This window comes from Cyrtonyx montezumae, unplaced genomic scaffold, assembly GCF_038088225.1.
Source record: "Cyrtonyx montezumae isolate F1298 unplaced genomic scaffold, pur_monq_1.0 scaffold_13, whole genome shotgun sequence".
Lineage (NCBI taxonomy): Eukaryota > Metazoa > Chordata > Aves > Galliformes > Odontophoridae > Cyrtonyx > Cyrtonyx montezumae.
Window position 1 is genome coordinate 22,182,512 of NW_027071859.1, and position 24,444 is coordinate 22,206,955.

General features: G+C 39.9%; 1 protein-coding gene across 1 annotated transcript in view; it reads left to right on the plus strand.

Moving 5' to 3' along the window:
• LRRC1 (leucine rich repeat containing 1) overlaps positions 1-24,444 on the plus strand; it is a 59,040-nt gene that overhangs the window by 12,192 nt on the left and 22,404 nt on the right. Inside the window, exons 3-4 of the mRNA XM_065730817.1 lie at positions 10,660-10,738; positions 13,657-13,746. Coding sequence (XP_065586889.1) covers positions 10,660-10,738; positions 13,657-13,746 — 169 coding nt within the window. The remainder of the gene's footprint in view (positions 1-10,659; positions 10,739-13,656; positions 13,747-24,444) is intronic.

The window sequence follows — 24,444 nt, forward strand, 5'->3', positions numbered from 1 at the left end:
TTGATGTTCCTATACTCTTTCCTTTCACTGTGGGGAGCGTGCATGAATGAGTTCTGGTTAAATAGACAGGACAGCCTTACTGGTACAAGAGGAAGAGGGTGCAGGGGGAAGATGATGAGCCATGTGATCTTGAACTTTTCCATTTTATTTGCTTGGTAATGCTATTTCTTACTTCATTAGGAGGATGAATTAATGCAGGTTTCATAGGAAGCATTCCCACTGTTCTAGCCTCAATGAGGCTGATGTTTGAGCAAAGGCTGAATGAAAAGCCCAAGGACAGGAATATCAGAGGGCATTAGAAAGCTTTTCTGAGTAGATAGCATAGTGAGGGCAAACATTTGAATGGTCATTTGGCAATGCAGTTCATCTCTGCTGCTCAGTCTCAGGTTGTTCAGGAAGCTGGTGAGATGGTTCAGTGCTAAAGAAGGCAGACCTGCTGCATTTTTACAGCAGACGCTGGAACTTTTGGGTTATTGGCTAAGTTGTGTCTGAGACTGGGAGTGTTCTGTGTAGCATCTCCTGGCACACAGAACTCTGCTGTTCATCTGCTGTGTGTCTGAAATGACTGCTGGATCCTTCCAAGCCCCAGATTTAGGTAAATCCCATCCAGGATTCTCACATCACCAGGGAGTTTTACAGGGACTCTGTCTTTGCTGAAGTGAATCACAGAATTGTAGGAGTTGGAAGGGATCTGGAGATCGAGTCCAACCCCCTGCCAAAGCAGCTCCCTAGCCCAGGTTGCACAGGTAGTCATCCAGGTGGGTCTTGAATGTCTTCAGAGAAGCAGACTCCACCACCCCTCTGAGCAGCCTGTGCCAGTGCTCCATCACCTGTGCTGCGAAGAATGCACGTAGTTTGGGCAGGGCTCCTGGTTATGTATTGAGTTTCAGAACAAGTCTTCGGCCACGTGGTACAGAAGAGAGATTCTGCTCTAGGCAGAATAAAAAATCCTTGTGTGCTATGTGTTTTCCCACAGCCCTTGGGACTAGCTGTCAGTCTCCAAAGACCCTGTGATTCACGAAAGAGGTGCAATCCCAAGGAAGGACGATGCACATGAATTCCTGCAGTTCTTTCTCTGCACTTTGGCAGGCACCGTGCTTTAAGCCTCTTTCTCTCTAGAGGTGCATGCTGCTGTTCAAAATCCCTTGGCAGCATAGCAGGCTGCTGCCTGTGCTGCTCATCCTGGAGAGACTTCTTGCAGCATCCCCTTCTTCTTTCTTCTTTGCAACCCATGGGGGCTAAACTCACAGAGCTTAGAGCCCTGGCATCTCAGATTCATTAACATGTTAATGACTTTTCTTGTTCTGTAGCTTCTTCCAGATGGGAGGGGTACAGTATAAAGTTTCTGCAGTTAATGTAACGCATACAGATGTGCAGGCTTATGTACGCTGTGTGTGTGTAAGCTGTGCTGATGCAGAGCTTGGTTCATTTGGTGCACCCCTTCTACAAGAGTATCTTCTTGTTTCTTTGCCTCGGATAAATATCAAATCCTCCAGATTCCACTGATAAGCTTTTTTGGACACTGCGTGTTCTTTAAAATGCTCCATGGGTGCTATCTTGCTCCATAATAGTATCTTTATCTGTAAAGTGAAGTAACTAGCTGGTGTACTTTCTCATACTGACGTATTATAGTTTGGAGTCCTGGATGTTTTATCTTTATATATATATCTATATATATTTGTTTTGTTTTGTTTTGAATCTCCTCTACCTTTCCTAGCCTTTGACACATGGTTCAACAGCTCACTTCAGTTTCAGCCACAGAAAACCCCTGTGAGTTTTCCTACTGGCTGGTGGCTACTGGGCATTGGTTGCACCTTTTTTCAGCGGGTGGCCAAGGCCCCCCCAGGTCTAGAAGCCTCATTGCACAGTGCTGTTGTGTGCCTGTGTTGAAGGCTAGCCCTCATGCCTGTGTGGGGGATGAGCCTTTTGTGTCTGCGTACATGTTTGCTGCCTCTCTGTGATAAAAGCCTGGCAGGCTTCTCTGCTGCTTCTCTTATTGTTCCCATTAAACATGCTTACCAAGAACTTAGTCATGCAATGGATGTAATGGCTGTACACCAGCAGATCTGTACTGTCTCTTGTTCTCTAGCTGGCAACAAGTCAGCAGTGATCCTCTGTGGAAGCTCTCACTAACTTTCAAGTTTTCTCTTGTGTCCAAGCCCTGAGTCTCAAAGCAGTGGAAAAGTATTAAGTGGATTTTGATGGTCTCTGTAGATGGATTATGCTGATTCTGTTTCTGACTCCTGTCTGTGCTGCTGCGATCAGTTTCTTTGTGAATGCAGGAGTGATAGGTTTGCTGGGGCAGCTACTAAAGCAATCTGTGTGTGGGCAGATCTTGTTAAGACATATTTGACTCAGCATGATGCTGAGTCCTCAAAACCCCTGGTTCTTTACTTTGATATCAGTTAACAATAATATTTCATTTTTAATATTTGCAGTGAGATATGAGCTGTGGAAATGGCTGTTAGCTTAGTAACCATTTCTTCAGTTTCTGGTTAAATCGAGCTTATGACTCTGTTGATAATACAGTTGTTTTGGATACAAGTGTGGTGAAATTAAGTTCTGCATTCTAAAGTCCTGTCTTAGCACAATTATGGCAAATATGCAGTAGTTTATGTAAAAATAATTGCAAATTCCTCAGAAGCATCCAAACAAGAGTAACACAATAGTGTAAGAAGAGATGACCTGCTGCTGCTAAGGGTCGACAGCCTGACCTGTGTCCAAGACCTCTGAGGTCAGTTTCTGGCAGCTGCAAGCCCATGTCCCAGATACAGAGAACTTTCTTTTAGCTTTTCTCTGCTTCCAAAGTGGCTTATGTCTGTACACTGGGAAATTCTTATTTGATATTTTCTTCAGTCTTTGTCCCTCTACTCTATGCTGGTGAGGCCTCACCTGGAATACTGCATCCAGATGTGGAGTCCTCAGTACAGGTGAGACAGGGACCTGTTGGAGAGTGTCCAGAGGAGGGCCACAAAAATGATCCATGGAATGGAACACCCCTCCTACAAGGAGAGCTGAGAGAGCTGGGGCTGCTCAGCCTGGAGAAGAGAAGGTTGTGACGTGACCTGATAGCAGCCTTTCAGTACCTAAAGGGGAGCTACAGAAAAGAAGGGGACAGACTGTTTAGCAGGGTCTGTGGTGATCGAACAAGGGAAAATGGCTTCAAGCTCAGGGAGTGTAGATGGAGGTTAGATATAAGGAAAAAAATCTTATATAGTGAGAGTGGCGAGGCACTGGAACAGACTGCCCAGTGTTGTGGTTGATGCCCCATCCCTTTCAGGGTGAGGCTTGATCAGGTCCTGGGTAACCTGATGTAGCTTGTGGTAGGGAAGTTAGGCTAGATGGCCTTCAGAGATCCCTTCCAACTCTAAGGATTCTATTATTCAGTTATCACTGTACATTCAGAAACTAACAGCAACAGTATTTGATTTCTAATTGATATTGCTGCTTTTTATTTGAAGGGTTTATTCTTTTCAGCTACTTTACAATCTAATTAGAAGTCTGTTTACAGGTCTTAGTCATCCTCAGAACATCACAATCGCTGCATATTGTGTGATGTGTACATCTTAATCACAGAAGTACTTTAAAGCTTTGTTAAGCAAGCATGTGTCTGATATACAGAACATCAGTTAATGCAGCAGGAGGGATGTGTAATCCTTGCTTCACTCTATAGGGCTTCAGCTTGCTTGTTTGCGTTGGGACACACACACCAATGCTTTCCCTTTTAATTCAACTGTCTGCTATCAGAGGCATACCTGTCATCCTTTCTGTAGAATTACCTTCCTTCTGCCCCCCAAATGTATTCCCACAAAAAGCCAGATAACCAGTGTTTAATAACTAGAAGTACTGACTGAGAGGAAGAGGCTTGAATGCTTGTTTCAAGTCATCCTGGGCTGGTGACCCAGCTGTTTTGCAGTGAGAAAATCAGCTCATTAGGGAGAAGCACTCTAAGCCTTCTGATTCTATCCTGCAGTTCCACTCAGGCTTCACTCTCATCTACAGGTGCTGCTTTTTGACCTTTAGTGCAACCTCAGGTGTTTCTGTCTGCCTCTGCTGTGCTGTGCCTCTCCAGCATCTGAACCCTTTCTATGAAAGTCCTCTTCCTCTCAGCTTGACTCATGCAGCTGTGACACAAATATGCTGGTATGGTTCTGGCAGTAAGTAGGAAACTGAGACATTTCTGTAAGTTAATACTTGCTCAGTAGGCAAGAGAAAAAAAGAAGGCAGTAAGATGTGCAGTGAGGCAGTATGGTTTGCAAACAGCTATTTGTTGTTAAGATACTCAGCTGCTAGATTAGGTGGGCTGCTTGTTTGCCTTCAGAACTGCTTTGTGTCCTTTGTGCACTCCTTTTCCCGCGGTAGGTGGTTCTTACCTGGCAAGAAAGCATGATATGAATGTACTCACTGTAACCCCTGTGAACACCTGGAAACCATGGGATATCCCATCAGTGACTGTGGTAGTTTGTGTAATGGCAAAACTCTACGGCAGATAATGACAAGCCCTAGCCTGTATCTGACAATCAGGCAAGGCATTTTATTTTTGTTTGTTTGGTGCTAATTGGTAGTAAGGCTTCCTTGCTGTAGACCTGAACAGAACAGGCCTTTCACTCTTCTGAATAGTTGCTTGCTGGCAATGATGTGTTTGTGCAGTTTTGTAAATAATATTTGGACAGTTGTAATTTCCATTGGCATGTTTTATTTGTATTGTCTCCCATAGCTCTCCTGAAGTTAGTTTAAAGTGTGCTTAAAGCACAGTGTCATCATATCTTAAATGTAAATTTTAGGGATCAATTCTTTAAGAAAAGTACTGGAGATAAAAATGTCTCCTGCAGTCTACTAGATTTTTTTCCAACACAGTGATTTTCCCATCATGGTATGTTCTGCCAGATTTCACTGTTTTTCTAAGGTAACAGTGCTGGTGTCCGTATCTAGCAGCTTTGATCCTGGTGTCTGTCTACATCCAAATTCAAGAGAAGACGCAGGTTTTAAAGGTGGAGCTTTTCTGAAAGCAGCAGGCCAAGCTGGAAACGGAAACCTTTGGTCAAGCTCTAAATGTCAATCCGTATGGGAGTGACATAAAATAAATAGTTCAGTTTGTGGGTAATCTAGATTAGAGGTCATAAAAAGAGGATCTGCAGGCAGGCTTTGTTCGCTCTTTTCTCTGCAGAACTGCTTGGGACTTATCATGGAGAGGGGTTAGATGCCAATAAATATGCAACTCTATTGTTGCAGTACATACACAGTAGCTGTCATCCATAGCTTCTCAGGTAGAATACTAGTTTTAACTTTTTTTTTTATTTTTTTTCTTCTCGCTTTTATAAAATATTTAATTTTGGGCAGTGTTGAGGTCTAATTTGATTTAGTACTTGGGTAGGGATAGTGATAGGAGGATGGTTGGACTAGATGATCTTGTAGGTCCTTTCCAACCTTATGAACCTATCCTAGCCTTGTTTAACTCTTTTGCTGTTAGGTGCTGGTGAAAAGCAGGAGATCTTGCTGAGCTCTGGCTGTTGCACTGAATTCACCTGGAATTGCTGTATCCTTGTGATTTAACCTTTGAGTTTCCTTCAGCCCTGGCCCTTTTTTCCCTCATGTTTATCATTTGCAGCATGTGGTCTCACCTTTCTGGTTATTGCTGCAGCTGAGAAGGACAGTGTGTTGATTTAATGCATACTAACTATTGGAAAAAACAGCTTGTTTAAGTCTTTACACAGTTTTCTTTTAAGTAATGTGCCTGCTCTCTTCATAGCTGTGAAATGCTCTCTTGTGAGAGGTTTTTTTTCCCCTGTTTCTCTCTTCCCTTGGAAAAGGGAAGTGTACGGAAACGAGGACGAGGAAGAGATATACTTATTTCACTTCACTTTGTAGTTAATTAAATAGTAAGGGATTTGGCTGAGAAAACCCAACCTGAACCTGTTTGTGTGTTTTCCATAAAGCTGTACGGGCGGTTCTTAAAGAAGTGATTTCTTTTGTGTTTTGTATATCCTCAGCCTCAGAGTTTCAAAAGGAAAATGTTATAACTTGTATAAGAGCCACTTAATCATAGTAGACTTTGGAGAACAACAGGACTCCTGTCACATTCTGTCCCAGAAATTGTAACACTTCAGGTAAAGAGGTTGATTACTTCATCCTTCAGGGCTTGTGGCGGAGCCTTTTGACTTTTAGAAGGAAAACAAAAAAGCAGCAAGCTTATCATTCCACATGTCATGATGGTAATGGGGAAGCGGAGGGAGGTTTAACCCTTCTCCGACCATCCTGCTGGAGGAAGCAGCCTGTCACATGCAGATTTGCGGAAGGGAGAACGATGCCCTGTTGGTGTCTGTGAGATAACAACCTCCTCAGCTGGGCTTTGCATCTGAAGAGCCCTCTGCAAAGGCAAATAAACATTTGCAGTACAAATTCCTCCTCATAAAGCATTTGATTAATTGAATAGTTTGCTCCTCTCGAGCTTGGAAGTTGGAGGACGTGGTGAGCAGGGTGGAAGTGCTCTTAACAAAGGCAGGCTTTAGCCTTCAAGCCTCTGTGCTGCGGGTGGCAAGGAGGACCACTTGGAGATGGTTTTAAGCTGAAAGAGGGGAGATTTAGGTTAGCTATTAGGAGGAAACTCTATGCAGAGGGCAGAGTCACTGGCACAGCTGTCCAGAGAAGCTGTAGATGCCTCATCCCTGAGGGCATTCAAGGCCAGGCTGAGTGGGCCCTGGGCAGCTCTGCAGACAGCAGTGGGGTGGCACTGGGTGGGCTTTAAGGTCCCTTCTAACCCAAGCCATACTGTGATCCTGTGAAAGCGAAGGGGAACCTTTGTGACTTCTGCACTGCTGAAGCACAACATTGCTTGATGATTTAGTGGGCTTGCTGGGCCTTTAACTCAGGCATATATGTGTAATGTGAGAAGAGGCAGGGGAAAATTCTTCCATGTATTGAATAGGATGAATGTGATCTGCTTAGTGTCTGCTTATCTGTCTCCTGAGGAATAGTACTGCCTTGTTTCATAGTTTTTTTAAGTCTAGAATGGGTTTACTGGGTGTAAATGTGGTGTGGTTCATAGGTGTGGCTCACCAACCAGCCCCACCAAAGCAGAATGATGCTTCATGTTGCCTTTGCAGCTGAAAGTAGCTCTGATTTAATGGTCCTCTTGTAGCCTATGGCCTTCTTGGCTGTTGCTATCCCAACACTGATAATTGGAAATGACATTCACTATTGCAGATTATGTAAAATATACTGACCATGTAGGCTTTGGATAAGGGGAAGAATATTGCCAGTTTTTCAAATTTTGTATAAAGACATAGTTAAAAAAAAAAAAAAAAAAAGAAAAAGACACACCATACAAAAGGTTTTATCGATTTAAAAAGAAGATTGTTCTTCCCCCCCACCCCCCAACCTCTCCGGACATCAGGGGAAGGGAAGAAGGGATGAGAAAGAATTGGGACATATTGCTGTTGTAAAAAGCATCAACAAAAATAGATTAGTGAAAAGTAAAAGGATTTTTATAAGTAATTCTTGCACTCAGACAGTACAGAATTCCTGAGGATGGTGCACATCCGAAGATGCATCTTGAATAGTAACGTGTGTCTGTGTACATATATATGTATATGCACTCTTATGTACATGACAGACACTTTTTGCTGGCATGAATTTTTTCCTGCCAGTGCATTTGCATTGTTATACGTCATAGGGCTTATGTTTGGTTTATAGCTTTCTTATGAGCAATGCTGCACAATCTGTATGCCAGAACATCTGGGACCATCATGTAAACGTGGAGCATTCATCAGTGTGTGGTATTAGAAGAATCCTAGACATTTAAGTAGGATTTGAGTCAGTTATCCAGCAGTGGCAAGAAAAGCATTCAAACTTACTGCTGCTGATATTAGCAGAGATGTACGTGTTAATGTCTGTAACAAAATCTAGCAGTAAACAGTAATGGCAAAAGCTACTTAATCCATTGGGAGATAGATGGACTTTTTAATGTATTTTGTTATACTACATTGCGTTTCAGTTAATTATGCCAGTGTTTCTATTATGGACTGTCATCTGTTCTGCTATAATAATCGCTCCAGATTTCTTTTGTCATATACTAAAATGCTCCTTGCCTTTTCTCTGCTGAGCTTATTTGTTCAAAATAATCCTACAGTAGTTGTCATGTGTAGTGATAAAATGTCTGCTAGTAATCTGCTTCTGTTCAGACTGATAAATCTTTTTAATATTTATATTTAAACTTGGTTTTGTATATTAAACATATAACAATCCTCAGTCCAAAGAGATGGACTGAATTTTTTTCTGTTCTTCATCCAGTTTGACAGAGGAGAAAAGCAAATCTCAAAAGCATCAGTGGTGGGAGGAGAACGCTCTTTACATGTAAAGGAAAAGCTTAATATAGAAATGGAATTTCTCTTATTTTTCTTGTATCTGTTATCATTTTTTACTGATCAGTTTTGTTCGTGTAATGATTTTATAGTCTAGGATAAATAGGCTGGGAAAGTACACACTAATTCCAGAACTGATTTTGTTGTTTGCAAATGCGTCCAAACTATAAATGGTTTGCATGCGGCTGTATTGCATTTGATATTGGAATAAGTTTTATGTGGTTCAGATAATTAACTGTTAGCTCTTAAAGATAATAGCTAAGACTTGTAAAAGAATGAGAATATCAAACTAGTTTGACTTGAGAACGTGCCAAAAGAGGAAATATTTACAGCATGGCAATGGAGCCACATATTGATAGAAAAAATCAATAGCACGCATAGCTTCAGAGTCTTTGTGCTGTCATTGAAAATCTATCTTCTGCTTTGTATTTTTAGGTATGTATGCATTTGTATACATGTGTATATAGGTACTTTTTCAAAACAAATTAAAGTAGTGACTCGAGGTTTGCTTTTTACTTAATTAGGGAGAATAATTCACACACGATGTGTGCATCTGTATACCAAAGAGATATGTGTATATAGATGCTTGTATAAAAGTCGTGGATGCTGACTGGGCTGCAGAGACATAACTTATTTTGAGTCATCTGAGCATGTAAAATAGTGATGTTCCTTTCAGGAGTGGTAAGGCTGTAACAGATATTACACAGGCTCCCATAATTCAAAACAAAGATATACTCCGAATTAAGGCTTATGTTAAGTGGTGTGTAGTTTTGATGCAGGGAAGGGGAGAGAGAGAGTGAGAAGGACAAAACTATTAAAAAATAAGAGAAAGTAAGCCAGTGCTGTTTTATTCATTTTCCAGCTGGTTATACAGAGAAGGGTAGTATGAGGAATCAATGGTGGATACTGAACTTCTGAACTTGCTGCTGATTAGCAGAGCTCTCAGTGTCCGTGCTTGTCATTGCTGTAGTGCCAGGCAGAGGTTCTAATGTCTGCTGAGTGTAGGTAGGACCTCTGACTTCAATAATCCTATAGTGTAAATTCAATCTTCTACAGATGATGCTCACATAGAGGACCGATAAGAATAAAGGCAGCAGCTTTGCTGTCTGTAAATGCAATTTTGATTTTTGTTTTGACTTCATGTGCCTGTCTATGGGAAGAAAGGGAAAGTTTCCAGTTCTGTGTGCTGCTTATATTCCTTTGAGTACTTCTTGAAAAGAAGAAGAAAAAAGAAGTTGTCCATTTCATTGGACTGAGCAATGCCCCTGAAGTGACTTCAGTACTTCTACTTTCTATGGTGTTTGTGGCAGGCAAATACTTTTGAGTATTTCATGTTTTGCAAGAGTTTATTACTTCAGATTATTCAGACAGCCATTCATATTGATTTTTTTTTTCTTGTAGTCATTTAAATGTCACTATTCCTAGCTGTTTGTCCCTACCGTAGGAAAGGAATAACGTGTGAGGAGATGCAACAGATGGAATGCTATGCAGAAAGAATGGAAGTAGGAGAATCCCAGAAGCACAATCTGATTTTTGTTTTAAGATTTGACTTCTTTTTAAACTCCTTTGCAGGTGAATCATATCAATCTAAGTTGTTAAACAAGGAAAATGAGCATATCTGTTTCATTCTTGCTGGATCTCGATGACAGTAAACAAGGACTTACACTGAGGACCCACAGAAAGGCTCATAGAAGCCTGAAGATGTGCTGAAGAAAATGTCATGTTTAAGGTAGCATGGCTGCCTTCAGTAGATAGATATCTAGTATTGGAGATACAAGAAGAAAGACTGTTTTCATGTATAAGTGACTGATTAGTTTCTTCCTTTCTGTAATAGTATGCTAGTGTTGATTTGGGACCTGGTGACTTGAGTAGTTTTCAAATTGCTTGCCTCCCTGTGCTTTCTGCCAGCACAGACTGTGGGTGAGTACTGATCAAATTACAGGAGGTTCAGACTGCAGCTGGTTCTTTAGAACAATCTTAGAACACAGAGAATCTGTTTTTTGCTGGACAGAGACTGATACAGATTGGACTATTCACCTGTGTTTGGACCAGGGTCAGGAAAGATGGTACAGAGCTGGAGAGGGAAATGAGATTTGAAAAAGTACGAGGTGTCTCTGCGCTGGTAGCTGCTCTTGCTCTTGTTTCAGGTACTCATACTTGCATGTTGAAACGTCTTGAGAGATACTAAGGTAACTCCTTGCAGTAGCAAGATACTGAACATAATGAGGCAATAGTTTCAGTGTAGACATTGTACAGTTCTTGATGAAGTTTCCCCCCCCCTTTTTTTTTTCTTTTGCAGATATTCCTGAAATACCAGAAAGCATCTCATTCTGCAAGGCACTACAGGTAGCAGATTTCAGTGGGAATCCACTAACTAGGTAATTTTCACCTTCTTCTGAGTACTTGCCATACCAGAATTGCAATCTTGCTGTAACAATTAGAATTTTAAATAAGCCTTTAAGAATTGTTATTTAGGATCTCTATGAAATCTTGCCAACAACGTCTGTCTCTGGCAGGGTCTGTAGCAAAAGTTCTGATTTGAAGAGTGATGAGCACCTTTAGTGGGAGGGTATGAAATTTGTTAGCCGACCAGGAAAAATGCAAATCCGATTCTCTCCTAAGTAATTTTCATTCCTCTTCTTAAATGCATAGGAAAACCATGCTCATACCTGGGAAAGATAAGGCAGTGGTAAGCACGAATGCGTTGGCACATGCCCAGGTGCCTGACAATTTGGAGTAGACTGTAGATCAGCTGCTGCAGATAATGGCTTTTCCTAATGATTAAAGCTTAGACTCGTGTTTCAACACTCTCCTGTCAATTGGGACACAGTGACGTGCAGTAACATGTGGCAAAAAAGCACTGCATCTATCAGTGGCTGCTGTTGCTGCTCCTGGTCTGTGTTCTGATGGAGTCTGGGGATTATGCTCTTACAGAAGAGGTTTGTTTACATTTCTCTGTTCCATTTGCTGAAGAGTTTGGAATTCATATATGAAATGAGACTGGAGATAACAAGGGAGAGAGAAGAGGTGATCTGCTACTGGAACCTTTGAACTCTATTTGGAGACCCATTTCCTAAACCAGCCTGCGCCACAGAGCTCCTTTGTGATGCTTAGAAATTCACATAAACCAGAGCATTCACAGTGGGCGTTAACCGACTCCCTTTGCTTTGCGCTGAGATAGGCTGGGAATACTTGCACGATTAGCTGGCTGGCTGGGCTGCGTGAGTGGTAACAAACAGCTGAGTGTCTGTAATATCTTAAGCTGCTACAGTGGTTTTGCAAGGCAGCTTCTCCCACATTGGCAGCTGAGATTCTTCAGAACCGTGCTTTGAATGTAGCACATAGTGCATTCTAAGTTCTCTGGAAATTCGGATCTCTAAGCATTAAAGGGACACTTGTGATCTTAATCCCTGTGCTTCTGTAGCCCATTTATATACCGAGGATAATAATACCACAAAAATCTGGTAAAGCAAACTGAAGCTGAGCTGATGTTTAGATATTAAAGTGATGAGAGTCAGCACACAGCGTTTTCTCAGAGATGAGTGTGCCGTGCACAGAGCACAGAGCTGCATCTCGTGGTATTGAAATAAAAAAAATTAAGCAGTAGCATGTTAGCTATCATTCTCCATTTTGTGAACTGAATAAGGCTTAGGGCCCAAGTGCTGTATCTCTTTAACCAGTATCTGTGATGCATAACTGCAGCTGAGAGGAATTGACCAAAGAGTTGTAGGGCTCTTCAATGGGGTTAAAATAGATCTCATAATTCATTGCCAGCAGTTGTAGAATTTTAGAAATTCATTAAAAAATCGCTCCCAAATTATATGTGTACTGGAAAACATCCCTCTGAGCAGTTTAGTAAGTTAGAAAATCCAGACGGTTCAAGCTGTTTATACATGGTTGCCTGGTGCTTTCAGAGATGAAGTCCAGAATTTCAGTTTTACCTGTATAACAGCATTTAGATCTTGGCATGGCATCAATTATCCCAGATAGACTAAGAAAGCCTAGCAGTCATTTCCTTCTGTTGGAAACTTTGGTAGCCATTGATCCTAGCTCGTTTCCTCTGGGCTCGAAAGCCAGTTGTAGAACTTCCCAATCAATGTGCTTCCACTAATAGAGAATGTTGCCTCATTCTCAAATTGAGTTTCTTCAGTATTAAAAATGGCTGCTTTTCAGCTGCTTTCAGGCTTATATTATTAAGAAGGAGGCACATTTAGGTAGGTTAGACTAGAAGTCTGCTACATGTTATAGGTAGACCATTTAACTACAGTTTTAAAACTGTTAGCTCCTAAATGGTAAAACTGCTTTTTCTAAGCATGCTGTTACTATTGTACACCTAAGGGGAAGGTGAACAGTCACAGTAGAGCTCACACTGTAGAGGTACCAAACATATTCTGTTAATAGAAGACAGAAAAATGGCAAACAGCATGATATGGGGTTGAGCACATGAGACCTTATAATCTGTCTCCTTCCCTTTTCCCCATCACACACACAGCTGTGGTTGTCTATGCACCTGCATCTCCAGTTCACTAGCAGTCTGCACTGTGTGCCTGGAGCTGGGTGGTGCGGAGAGCAGGAACCAAAATGAATGCTACAGCTTGAGCTTAGGTTGCATGCTCTGGGGATCAGGTTTGGTGCAACCTGGCTGCCTGTGAGCAGGGATGGAGAAGTTCTTCAGTGTAAGCAGGGGGAAGCCAAGCAGTGCAGAAAACTGAGTGTTGGACTTGAAGGCTTTGGGTACTTTGGGAGTGTTGTGTATATGCTCCCATTTTTATCACAGGGGAAGAGAGGGTTGGATGCTGTTGTGCTGTGAACTAGTACATGTGAAATGCTGTAACAACAGAACATTGTCTTGCTAATGAACAGACTGTTTCTTCAAAAAGCAGCAAGTGGAGAACAGCCTAGTATCTAACACAAAATGGCTCTGCTGTAAGCATGTACATAACTGAAGCTTAAATCAAAGCAATTGATTTAATTATTTTGCCATCTAGTAGATGCAGGAAAATACCAGTATTTCTTTTTCAGTTTAATTTTTTATAATGTTTTATATGTAACTATACGTATATAGCTTTGTAACGTAAATTGGAGACAGGGAAAAGAGGTTAATGGTTTTCTTTTTTTCTTACTATGATTTCTAGATATTTTCGAGGTTCATGCTGGAACATAGGCATTCCTCCCTCTCTCTGTGTACACTAACTAAAAAGACTCTAATTTTCTGCACTGTGTTCTTTTTTCCTCTGATTCTATTGATGTGAAAACTTATGCTGGAAGTCCTAAACTTGAACTAATATCTCCATAGGTTGCCCGAAAGCTTTCCTGAATTACAGAATCTAACGTGTCTTTCAGTAAATGATATATCTCTGCAAGCACTACCTGAAAACATTGGGAAGTAAGTGTTCTTTAGCCTTTTCATTATTTTATTCATTTTCTCTCCTGGTACTTATATTGTAAAAGTCACTTGCATAAATGTATATAATGTGATGTACTTTATAAGTTGTTTATAGATCTATGCTTATTTTTTTTAATCAATCTGTTAAAAAAAAAGAAAATCCCTTTGCATTTTCACTTACCATTAGCAAGTCAGTTCAGAGTCTGAATCGTGTGTGTGCATATTTAGGCTCTGTTTTCAGGGATTTGGATTAACTTTGATTTTTAAATGCAAAATTAAGTAGGTGTTTTATGATGCAGAATTGACCTTTTCTTTTCTTTTTTTTTTTTTTGCAGTACAGGCCATTGATCCATTACTGTAAATATGTCAGCAAGCTTGCAGCTTAGCTCAAAACCAGATAGCATTGTCACAAGAATAAAAGGGGAAAAGCTGGCTATGATCAGGCTGTAAATTAGAGGGTTCCTAACCATAGCAGCAGTTTGGTTCTGAAAGAACTCCAGGGAGAACTGTGGAAAAGGAAATTCATGAAACAGCTCTTAAGATGAAATTTGATAAGCTTTTGAGTTGTTTGTTAATTCTGGAAAGTAGAGCATCATTGCAAGGACAGACTTCCAAAGAAGAAATGCATGAAATGTAAGGTGAACTTCATTTATTTGCCTCTTTTTGATAGTATCAGACATCCATGCTTGCAAACAGGAGTCTCTTTTCTCTAGTGGTGAGATAGATAGTTCCTCTGACTTGAAGGAGAAAAGGTAATTCCACATGTCCTCAATTAAATACATAAGAATGTCTGTGCTGGTTCAGACCAAGGGCACATTTAGCCCACCTTTCTTCTACAGCTCTGCTGATGTGGGTTACGAAAAGGCATGTTTACTTACTCCTCTTACCATCCTCTGGTTCAGGGGATTTCCTGAGCTCTAGGCTGTGGTTTGTCTAATAGTAGATATAATGAATCCTATTCCATGTATTTGTCCAGTTTCTCATTGAGCTTATGGAGGCATCTTTAGTATTTGGCCCTGGCAAATAGCTACAAAGGCTCGTTTGCTGGGGAACGTGCCATTTTAGAGAAATACAACTTTCTGGCAGCTTGTGATAGTTTGTTCTCTCTGTGTCTTTTTCTAAGTTGCCATGTGCTGAACAACTTCAAGACACTCTCATCTTTTTCTTCCTTCAGAAAGCCTAGGAACACAGGAAGAACATCTTGCATGTTAAGTCCCCTAACAGTAGAAGCCTATTTATCCCAGACACCCTTTCATAAAGTGTAGTGTTTTTTAACAAGGATTCTGTGGGGAGCCAGCGTAGTTCCTAACAATCATTAAAAGCCAACTTTCTAAATAGAAGAATCCTCCCTTATTAAGAGCTCCTGCAATGTTGTCAAGTTCAGACCAGCACTGATTTAGCTACTTCCTGTGAGTACTAAAGCTGTCAGTGGGCACCAGCCCAGGAGCAATAGAAGTAGAAAATATCTTTTGAAGCATTCCACAAGCACTAACAGGTACAGCTAACGTGTGCCCACTTACTATGGCAAAGTCTTATTAAAAATTGCATGGGCTGGGGCTTTTGTGACATTCTTCCTTTTCTATAGCACGTTCACAAAACTTTTAATGCAGCTTTTTATGGTACTGACAGCTAAGAACAGATTTGTTTGGACTTCTTAACTTACTGAAAACCTACAGCTGAAGTTTTGGATCTTTCCTGATTCTGAAAATGAGTACAAGAAACATGACAAGCTGAAACGATTCCCAAACTTTAAAGTAGACTGCTTCTTTACAACTAATACCTGGAGGAAGATCACTGGCTTCCCTGACAAGTCATTGACTGCTGTGTCTCTGGCTCCTTGCTTACCCTGCCTGTCATTTGATAAGTGGCTGGTGGTAAGCTCTCTTTTGGAGCAAATGAATCGAAACAGTTTTGGTTACAATGAGAACACCAGGTTTTTAAAGAAACGTCTGTATGTGGGGCTATAGAAGAACGTGTAATATTTTTTTTATTATTGATCCTAAATAGTCCAAGGATGTGCTGTGAAACTATTTTGACTTTCTGTGAGCTGTTACAGAACCACAGCAGTGTTAACCCATTATTTCTCAAAGTCAGTTACGGGTGATGAAGCCAAAACGCTGGGACTCTCACTTGCTTCAAGAAGAGCCATATGCTTGTTCTTGCTGAATTTTCCTGAAGGGTTTGCCTTTTGTTCAAATCTGATAGACCTACTTCAATCTAACAAATGCACCCAAGAGAGCTTTCTAAAGTTATGCATATTCTATTTATAAAAAGACACTTCAATTTTTAGCAGAAATTTATGCTAATCAGATATGTGCTTGAAGATTCAGGGACCAATGTGTTGGACTTCTGACTTTGGCTTATCAGGTATTAGGAATAGAAAGAAATATGGCAGTTGAGAAGCAAACTTGGACTTTTCCAAGTTAGAAGAATGTTAACATAATAGGAAGGAAAGTCATGTCACGTCCCACAAAAATGTCATTGCTCTTGAAATCTGTTGGGGAATGTTGATCTTCCAGGAATACATTCAAATGATCCAAATCTGCTGTTTTTATTTATTTATTTGTTTTGAAACACTCTCCATGATAAATAATGGATAATGCTACTTTTCCCTCCTTCAAATGAAGGAACTTCAGCCACTGTTGTGAGGAGAAAGATATTCTGTCTAACTATAGTTAGAAATGATTGAAAAGTCTTGTTCACTGTCAATTAGGACTGCAGCTTAAAGCTCTTGCATGACATTTACCACTGAGAGTGGATTTCATCAACATCTTTTTTTTAATACTCTCACATTTCTAAATAATAAATCTATTTTTTCATTCTGGATACCAACAGGTGCAGCTTTCCTTTTTTCTTTCACAGATGTTTTGTCATTTGTTTTGTTAAGCATGAAGTCATCATTTAAATGAATTTGGTCCAATTGACTGCTTTATGTTTTGGTAAAAGCCATGAAACGATCTGTGGGGTTCTCTAAACATAGGATACTTGTGCTTCTTGTTCCCTTCTCTTCATTTTCCCCTGCCCTTTCTGGGACCCCAAAAATGCAAAATATTTGAAAGAAAGTCATCTTGTTTGTCTCTTTATGGCTGAAGAGATGAAAAAAGACTCTTCCAGGTGTTTGGATATGTTTGCAAATGCCTTGGCTGGAGTTTCTGTGTGCTTTGCATTAAAATCCATGTTATTATGTAATGGAGTAGACTGGGGCTCCATGTTTTTACATAAGATTAGTCAAATACTGAGCAAGAAAGTACATATTGGCATATTTGTGAGTTATTCTAGTACGGCTGTGTGTAGGGAAAAGCCTGGAGACTGAGTGCTTGTTATTTGTGTTCTGGACACTTAGAGTATTTGGAAAGTTAGGAAAAAACATCTTAAATTTGTATGGCCTTAGAGTCTTGTCTGGGAAACTGCCTTATATGCTCAGGGACATCTCAAATTCACCTTAATATGGTATAGTGATCAGAAGGCTTGTATTTCACTTGTGGGGAACTTTCTTATGAAAGCAAGTCTTCCAAATATCCAATCCAGTTTTCCTGTTGTGTGATGTATAAGATGAATACCAACGATCAGCTTCACTGTCTCAGGCGAATATCATAATTTATTCCAGCTTTTGATATGCAAAGTTGCTGTTTATATTTTTGTTCTGCCATTAAGAATTCTTCTGCGTAGCCCTTTCAAGTTTTTCTTTTCCTTTGTGTTGCCAAAATGGAATGTATTGAAGAGTCCCAACTGGAGGCTCAAAGAAAATAGGCAAGGCCTCTCTATTCCCTTTTGTCTTTCTTCATGCTTGTGCATGGACAGACTCTGTGTGTGTAAGCTTGTTATCTTCTGTGTGACCAGTTCAGACTTATCCATTGCCAGTATATGTACGGTAGAAGTTTTTCCTTGTTAAGTAAAATCTTTCTTTCTGAAGTTTATGCCTTGTATATGATTTTATCGTGTCACATATCTTTTTTAGTAATCTCTGATTTGGTTCTTAGTAACAGACTAGATGTAATAATATTAGCATTGTTTTTTATTTTTATTTTTTGTGATTCTCTATGATTTGTGATCTTTAATATGTGGCATAGAGTAAAATAGTGTGTGCTAATGTATGTGAGATTAAAGCTAATCATTACCTTAAACAGGAGTTTTCCTGTTACCTAGGTGAACCGTTAGGAGAAACAGGTTACACAATGTGAGCTGTTAGTGGGAGTGTCCTTTTGGTGTTTCTCAGCCTAATGAAGCAAGTCTAATTTCCCTGTGTGTTCTACTTGTGATGGTAGAGTTATCCAGTGAGCAAGTGTGGCTGGTTCTTACCACTGCAGTTAGTGTTTAGGAATTTGTTTGCTTGCAGAGTTATTTCTTCAGTTTTTCCTTATGTACGTGACTTCCAGAATAGGGAACATAGCTTGCTCCTGAAATCAGGGTGTATGTCTATGAGCCTTCCTCAGGTATGCCTAATGGTATTAGGAATAATCAGATATATGCGCTTCCAAACACGTTCTGTCCTTATGTATTAACTGCATAACATTGGCTTCAGAATTGGTTCCCCCCACCCTACCATGTGATACTACCTTTTTACCAATGGAGATTTACACGTTGTGCTCTCATGGTTCAGTATTGTGGTTCTTTGTCCTGAATGAAGTCCTGATATCTTTGAAAGCTTTATATGCAAGTCTCTGACGTTTAATCTAACATTGGACTTTCAGATCTACCCTAGCAAAAAAAAAAAAAAAACACATTCAAATAGGCATTTCATGCTGAAAGGACTTAGTTTTCTGTCAGACTGCGTGGGGACAATAAAATTAGCAGGTACAACTTAGTTTTTTGCTGAAGTAAAGTGCATAGCTCTACCACTGTGCTTCAAGTTATGATTTAAGGCCTTCTGCCCATTCACCTATGAAACATCTAGATCTTATCTAACCTTTAGCTTTTTTCACATCTAGGTCTTATCTAATCTTTAGCTTTTTTCATCAGTCTTGCCTATGTCTTAGCATAGTTTGTAGTATCCCCATGATTTGTAGCCCCACTTTCTTCAGAGAACTGTACAGTTTGTGATGCAGGAAAGCAGAATAGCTTTATTTTGGTGTTAGAAATTTTCATACTGGGGAAGTGAGAATTTATTTAGGTGGGAGGCATATTCTGATGCCAATGACTGACGAGCCTGGTTTACCCCCAAGCTGCAAGCAGGCTGAGTGGATCTGTGGACCTTGCTACTGAAAGGGAATTAATTATCAGGTAAGCAGAGAAATTTTCCTTTTAACGTCTGCAGCTAGCATGTGCATTTTGTAATGCAAATTAACATAACAAGCAGAATAGAGCAAATATTAGAGCACTTAGCAATAGTGTCATGCAGAAAGATTTGTTATAGGCATGCCTTTTGAGAGTCATGGGACCACAAGTATCCAGAGATTTCGTGTTAGGGAAACAAAATCACTGAGTGTGATTTTTTAATAGATGTTTTTTAATTCTAGAGGCTTTCAGCAACATCTGAATTCTGAATCTGTAATGCTGATCTGAGTAGGACAGTTCAGAGAATAAAAGATCTTGAAAGGCAAGAATGATGCTCTAGATGCACCTGATCCAGAAGCAGATAAGAGTGGCCTGCTTATTTTGCTGAAGGTTTCCTGGGCCAGACTGTCTCTGGCTGTATTTTTCTTAGCATGTGCTAGAATATCACAAGTATAGACTATAGATCTGGTAGCATTGCTAGAGCAAGTTGATATTAAGGGTTAGCATAATGAGATTTTACGTGGTACAGCAAAAGTGGTGAGGAGGCCTATCTTGCAACCATGTAGAAGGAGAACTGTTTATAGGTGGCCTGGCTAGGCTGATTTAAATAGTAGCAAAATTTCTCTCTGGCTAATCTGAATTTAGCATGACAAGTAATATTTTCAGAGCTTGAGTAGGTGGAGCAGTCAATGTTAATCACAGCTGCTTCCTAAATGGCAAAACTGAATTTTAAGGAGCTTGAAAATTTATTTCAGGACTACTGTTTAACAATGCAATAGTGAAAGCAGGGCCATCTGGCCTTTAAATAAGAAGTATTACATCTTGTATGCTACGCGAGGAAGACATATTTAACATGTATTTAGCAATTATTTTTGGAAATAATTCAAGACTTTGTTTAAATAGTGGAATACTAGTGTTGTATGAGTGGACAGGAAGAGGTTTTCAAAATGAAATCTTGTAACAGTGAATTGGCTTAGCATCCCATACTGCTTTAGTAATCTTGATAAGTGAATTGAAGACAGTGAATTCAAAAGTGAACAGGCTGTGCTGTAATTACAAATCTCTCTCTTGCCTCTTACTGATCCCTTTTGAAGGTCATACTGAGTTCAGTTTCCCTGTCTTTTGGACCATGCTTATTGCTGCATGTGTGGGAGGGTACAGCTGATTCCAGCAACTTGGAAACTAAGTGTATGTAGAAAACCAGTCTTAGCAACTTAGAGTACCTCTGTTGTGGATTCAGGGAGTTTCTTGGTCATAAACTGTAGTATTTTGCTCCCTTTTGAAAATGTGGATGTGACTTGTGCTAAGTTGTCTATCCAGTCTTTCCTCCAGTTAGTGCCTTATAAGATACTAATGCTGTTTAGCCTTCCATTTTTTCCCTAGTGGAAGATTTGCAGTTTTTTTACAAGCTAATTGTATTGACAGTTTGATACAAGAAACTGATGAGTCAAATGCACTTCCTCTGGCTTTGTATCTTTCCTGTTGGAGCCTAGAATGAAAAAAATAACATCTTTACTGTCCTTTGTGCCCAAATAAAGCCAGTTCTCCAAGGAAGCTTGTACCTGCTTTTTCCAGCTCTGTAGAAAGTGGCGAGTATAAGGAACGCAAGGATTTTCTTTTATGTTTTCTCATTGTTTGTACTTACTAGAAAACTGTTCTGCCTCTCATGTCTGGTGGTGGACTGCTAAGGAAAGAGAAAACTATTGTGCCTTTCCATTGTATTTTATATACAAGATTTTGAGCAGAAAATAGTGTCTAACTATTGCAAGTTACTTCAAATTGCTTTGCCTCTAGAAAGAAGGAAGGTAAATGGTCTTAAGGATGACTTCTGGATGAATGGCCTTTAAGCGTGCTGATGAGATGTAATAAGTTTCATCAAAGCTAAATCTAGTTATCTTACTTTGCAGTACTTCAACATCACTTATATTCGGACTTCACATATATGAGGAAAGTATGCTTTGAATGGCTGAGTGCCTTCATAAAGGAAAATAATTCTTGCTGTAGTTTCTGGCTCACCTAGGAATTTATAGGATTCAGTAGTTAAGAATTTGAAAAAACAAACCAACAAAAAAACCCACCCTCTTCCTAATTCCATGATATGGATCTAAGATCTCTTTAAACTATTCTGGATTTTCTTGCAAAAAACCATTAGGGCTGTCCTTTATCATGCACACTCCAGAACTGGTTTCTGTAAGTGAAGGGGAGCCAAACAGGGAGGCAGGAGACTGGTTAAAACTGACATTTGGAGGAGGACAAAAAAACTTTCAAATTAAACTGGACGTTTTTGGAGAAATAACTGTCTTGAGAACAAAAAGTTAGCTACAATTCTGTAGTAACTAATAAGTTACCACACCATGGATAAGAGTTTTAAGATTATTTCATGGTAATTTTGCCTAATTACGTCTATTTGAAGCAGTAGCTATAAGTGAAGTTAAGTGTATAGTGTATAGTATTTAGTCTTTAAAAAAGGCGGTAAAATACGTACTGGGAGAGTGTAGGCTGCAGAGTTCATGGTTATACGTTAGTGGAACCGTAGGGAATTTGAGAAGCACAATTGTTCTCCACGTAGTTAACATTACTTTTGTTGTGTTGAAAGTGTCCTTATGCCAGAAACATCCGAGGATCAGATTGTTAGGCACTGTGGCAACACTAAGCCTGCGGTGCTGACTGAACTGTCAGTCTGCAGCCAGAAGCTGTGTGGGATGGGAGTAGCTTGGTAGGATCCTGTCAGAGGAGTCACATAATTGCTGTGTCCTGGGACAGGGCTGTACGTGTTTCCCTTGGACAGGAGGGGTGGGTTGCAATGCATGTCAATACAACTCTTGTTTCAAATGCTTTGTTTGTTGGTATCAGAGTACCAGTTAGCCTCTGGTGTCTTGGAAGACCCTTGCCAGGGAGAAAGACTGACTTGTTGCTTATTTGCTCAAAAAAAAAGAAGATGAGAAGTCTGACTTCTCTTGTATGCTCATGCTGTTGACCAGAATACTTGACACCTCTCTTAAAGAAATAGAAGAAAAGGCTGTTTATTTAATTATTTTTAATTAGGCACCTTTACCTTTCATATTAGTCCTCTTATTCTCCATCTTTATTTTTCCTAAGTGGTTTCCACTTTTCTCCTTTTCAGTCCTCATATTTCTTTCTTTTCATTCTCAAAGCAAACTTGTAACTGTACTTCCCAATTCTTTCCTTTGCTTCTGTAGCCAGGGCATGAGCACTCACTGTCCTCGTATGAGGGATGGGGTAGAATGTGCCTGATGATGTTCTCTGTTGTCACTCCTAAGGCTGACTTTCCATTTCCTTAAGTAGAAAAATAATAGCACTGTCCCTTACGTTAAAGCACCAGCAGCACTCATCTCAGGTTTGTATTTTATAACTTATCAAAACACTGTACTTTTAATGTATGCCATACACTCGGAATGTTGTGGTTTCATCCTTGAGGATGATACTAGGGATTGTGTCTTGTCTGTCTTTTCTCTAGTGGATTTTTTTATTTTTATCCTTTTGAAACTATGGGTTTGCGTGCTTAATTCAGTGAGTTATTGTTATCTAGAGTCATTCGCTTTTTAAATTACTGTTTTCTAGGACATTGCTACTGGTAGATTATTTGCAATTAATATAAAGAAAAACAAACTTGCTTTTGAAGAACAAGAATGTACTTTAATTCAGATGTTAGTGACTTCTAGAATTCTCTCTGTTTGAGAGGAGCAGAGGTTGGCATGGAGGAATATTCGAGAAGTTCCCTAGACCTATCCTTTACTGTAGAGCACGTTGGATTATGAAATTCTCTCTTAAACTCTGACAAATGCGTTCAGGAAAGATGATTCCAACGTTTACAGTCTGCTTCATTGCTCTCAGTTTTATTCTCAATTATTGCTTTCACATTTCTTTGTTCTTCTAGCTGTCATGATGAATACCAGCACAGAATAAACAAATCTGGTTTGTTCTGAAAGTGGCATTTTCAGCCATGTCATACCTTTCCATTCTGTTTGGTCCCACCTTTAAAGCAAAAATCATCTAGAAAGCTTTGTTGTATTTCAAATACTGAATCCTCTGATTTTGCTGTTGCCTTGTGCTCAATAATTTCACATGCATGCACGCCGTTCAGTGTGTGTGGTAGCTCTTGTGGTGAGAATCGTTACAATATTAATGCTTTTACAAGTTTTGTAGCTTCTTATAATAGTGACCAAGGAAAAGTACTCAGCATATTTTTCCCCCTTTAGAATGTAAATGGTGTTTTGTTTGAACATTTTCTGATTTTGCAGGGAGTGAGAACTGCTTGTCTCTTTGTTCTAGAGCAGTCTGCAATGCTCTGCAGTGTATTTCTATTTCAAAGCGTGGCTGTGAACAGCTGCTAGCAGAGCTGTATGTCCTGCCTAAGTAGGCTGGACTGCTCCTGTGCTCTACAGAATGATACTAAAAACCCCCAATGACCGCTTTTCTCTCTTAGATAAAAATTTGGGCTAGGGAAAGATTCTGAAACTGTCTCTACTAAACAGTGCACCCATAAAATTAATGGCAAAGAGGGAAATTCTTTCCATTAGAATGTTGTGAAAAATCATGTATTTTTTCCCCTCTTCTCAGGTACAAATAATTTTCTGCAGAGAGTGTGTTATTAAATAAGAAAGTGTATTTGAAAAATAGCAAGAAACATAGGATTTTTCTTGCAAGTGGCTAAAAATCCTGTCTGTTAACATACCCTAAAAACCACGAAATAGGAATGTATAATGTACTAAGAACCTCTTGGTAAATATAAAGGAAAGATGAGATCCTCCCTCTGTAATGCATCAAGTTGCTGTTCCAGTACATCAGCGTGCCTTTTCCGTTTTTGCCTCCTGTTTTATTTGCTCATTATCATTTCGTCCCATTTTATATTGCAAAACATAAGTTTGCTGGAAGCAGTTCTGTAACTTGTAGAGATTTAAGCGTCGTGATTTTTTTCTGGCCTTTTTTTTTTTTCAGGAAGTTCTACCTTAATCACAATTTTTTTCAGTCTAATCGACCAGCTTTGCTGATGTAAATGTAGTAGCCTTTGTGTCTGTTTTACATCACTTCATTTTGCCTATTGGGGTCTGTTTATATTGTGTTTGGGCTGGACCTGAGAACCTGGAAGAAGTACAAAGGATAGATTAAAGGGGTGGAGGAAGGTGTCTGTGCTTTGTTCCAGGGTGAAGTTGTAATTGTAAGCACGCCGTGCGTAAGAGCAACTGCAGAATAAAGAAGTTCTCTTCTGGAAAGCTGTGTCACTAAGTGTGAAGACATAACCCCCATTGTGGCATAAGAGAACCTAATATGGGGCTGGGATTGGCCACAGTCACTCTGAAGCACACAATAAGCAGGTGGATGCAAATGCAGCTCTCAGTGGGTATCCCAGCACCACAGCTACCTGCACACTTCTCATGGCATGGCTGGCAGTCCTGATGCATTCATTATACCTTTCAGGCAGTTGTATTGGCCCAGGTGTTTAAGGGGATTTACAGTGTGCTG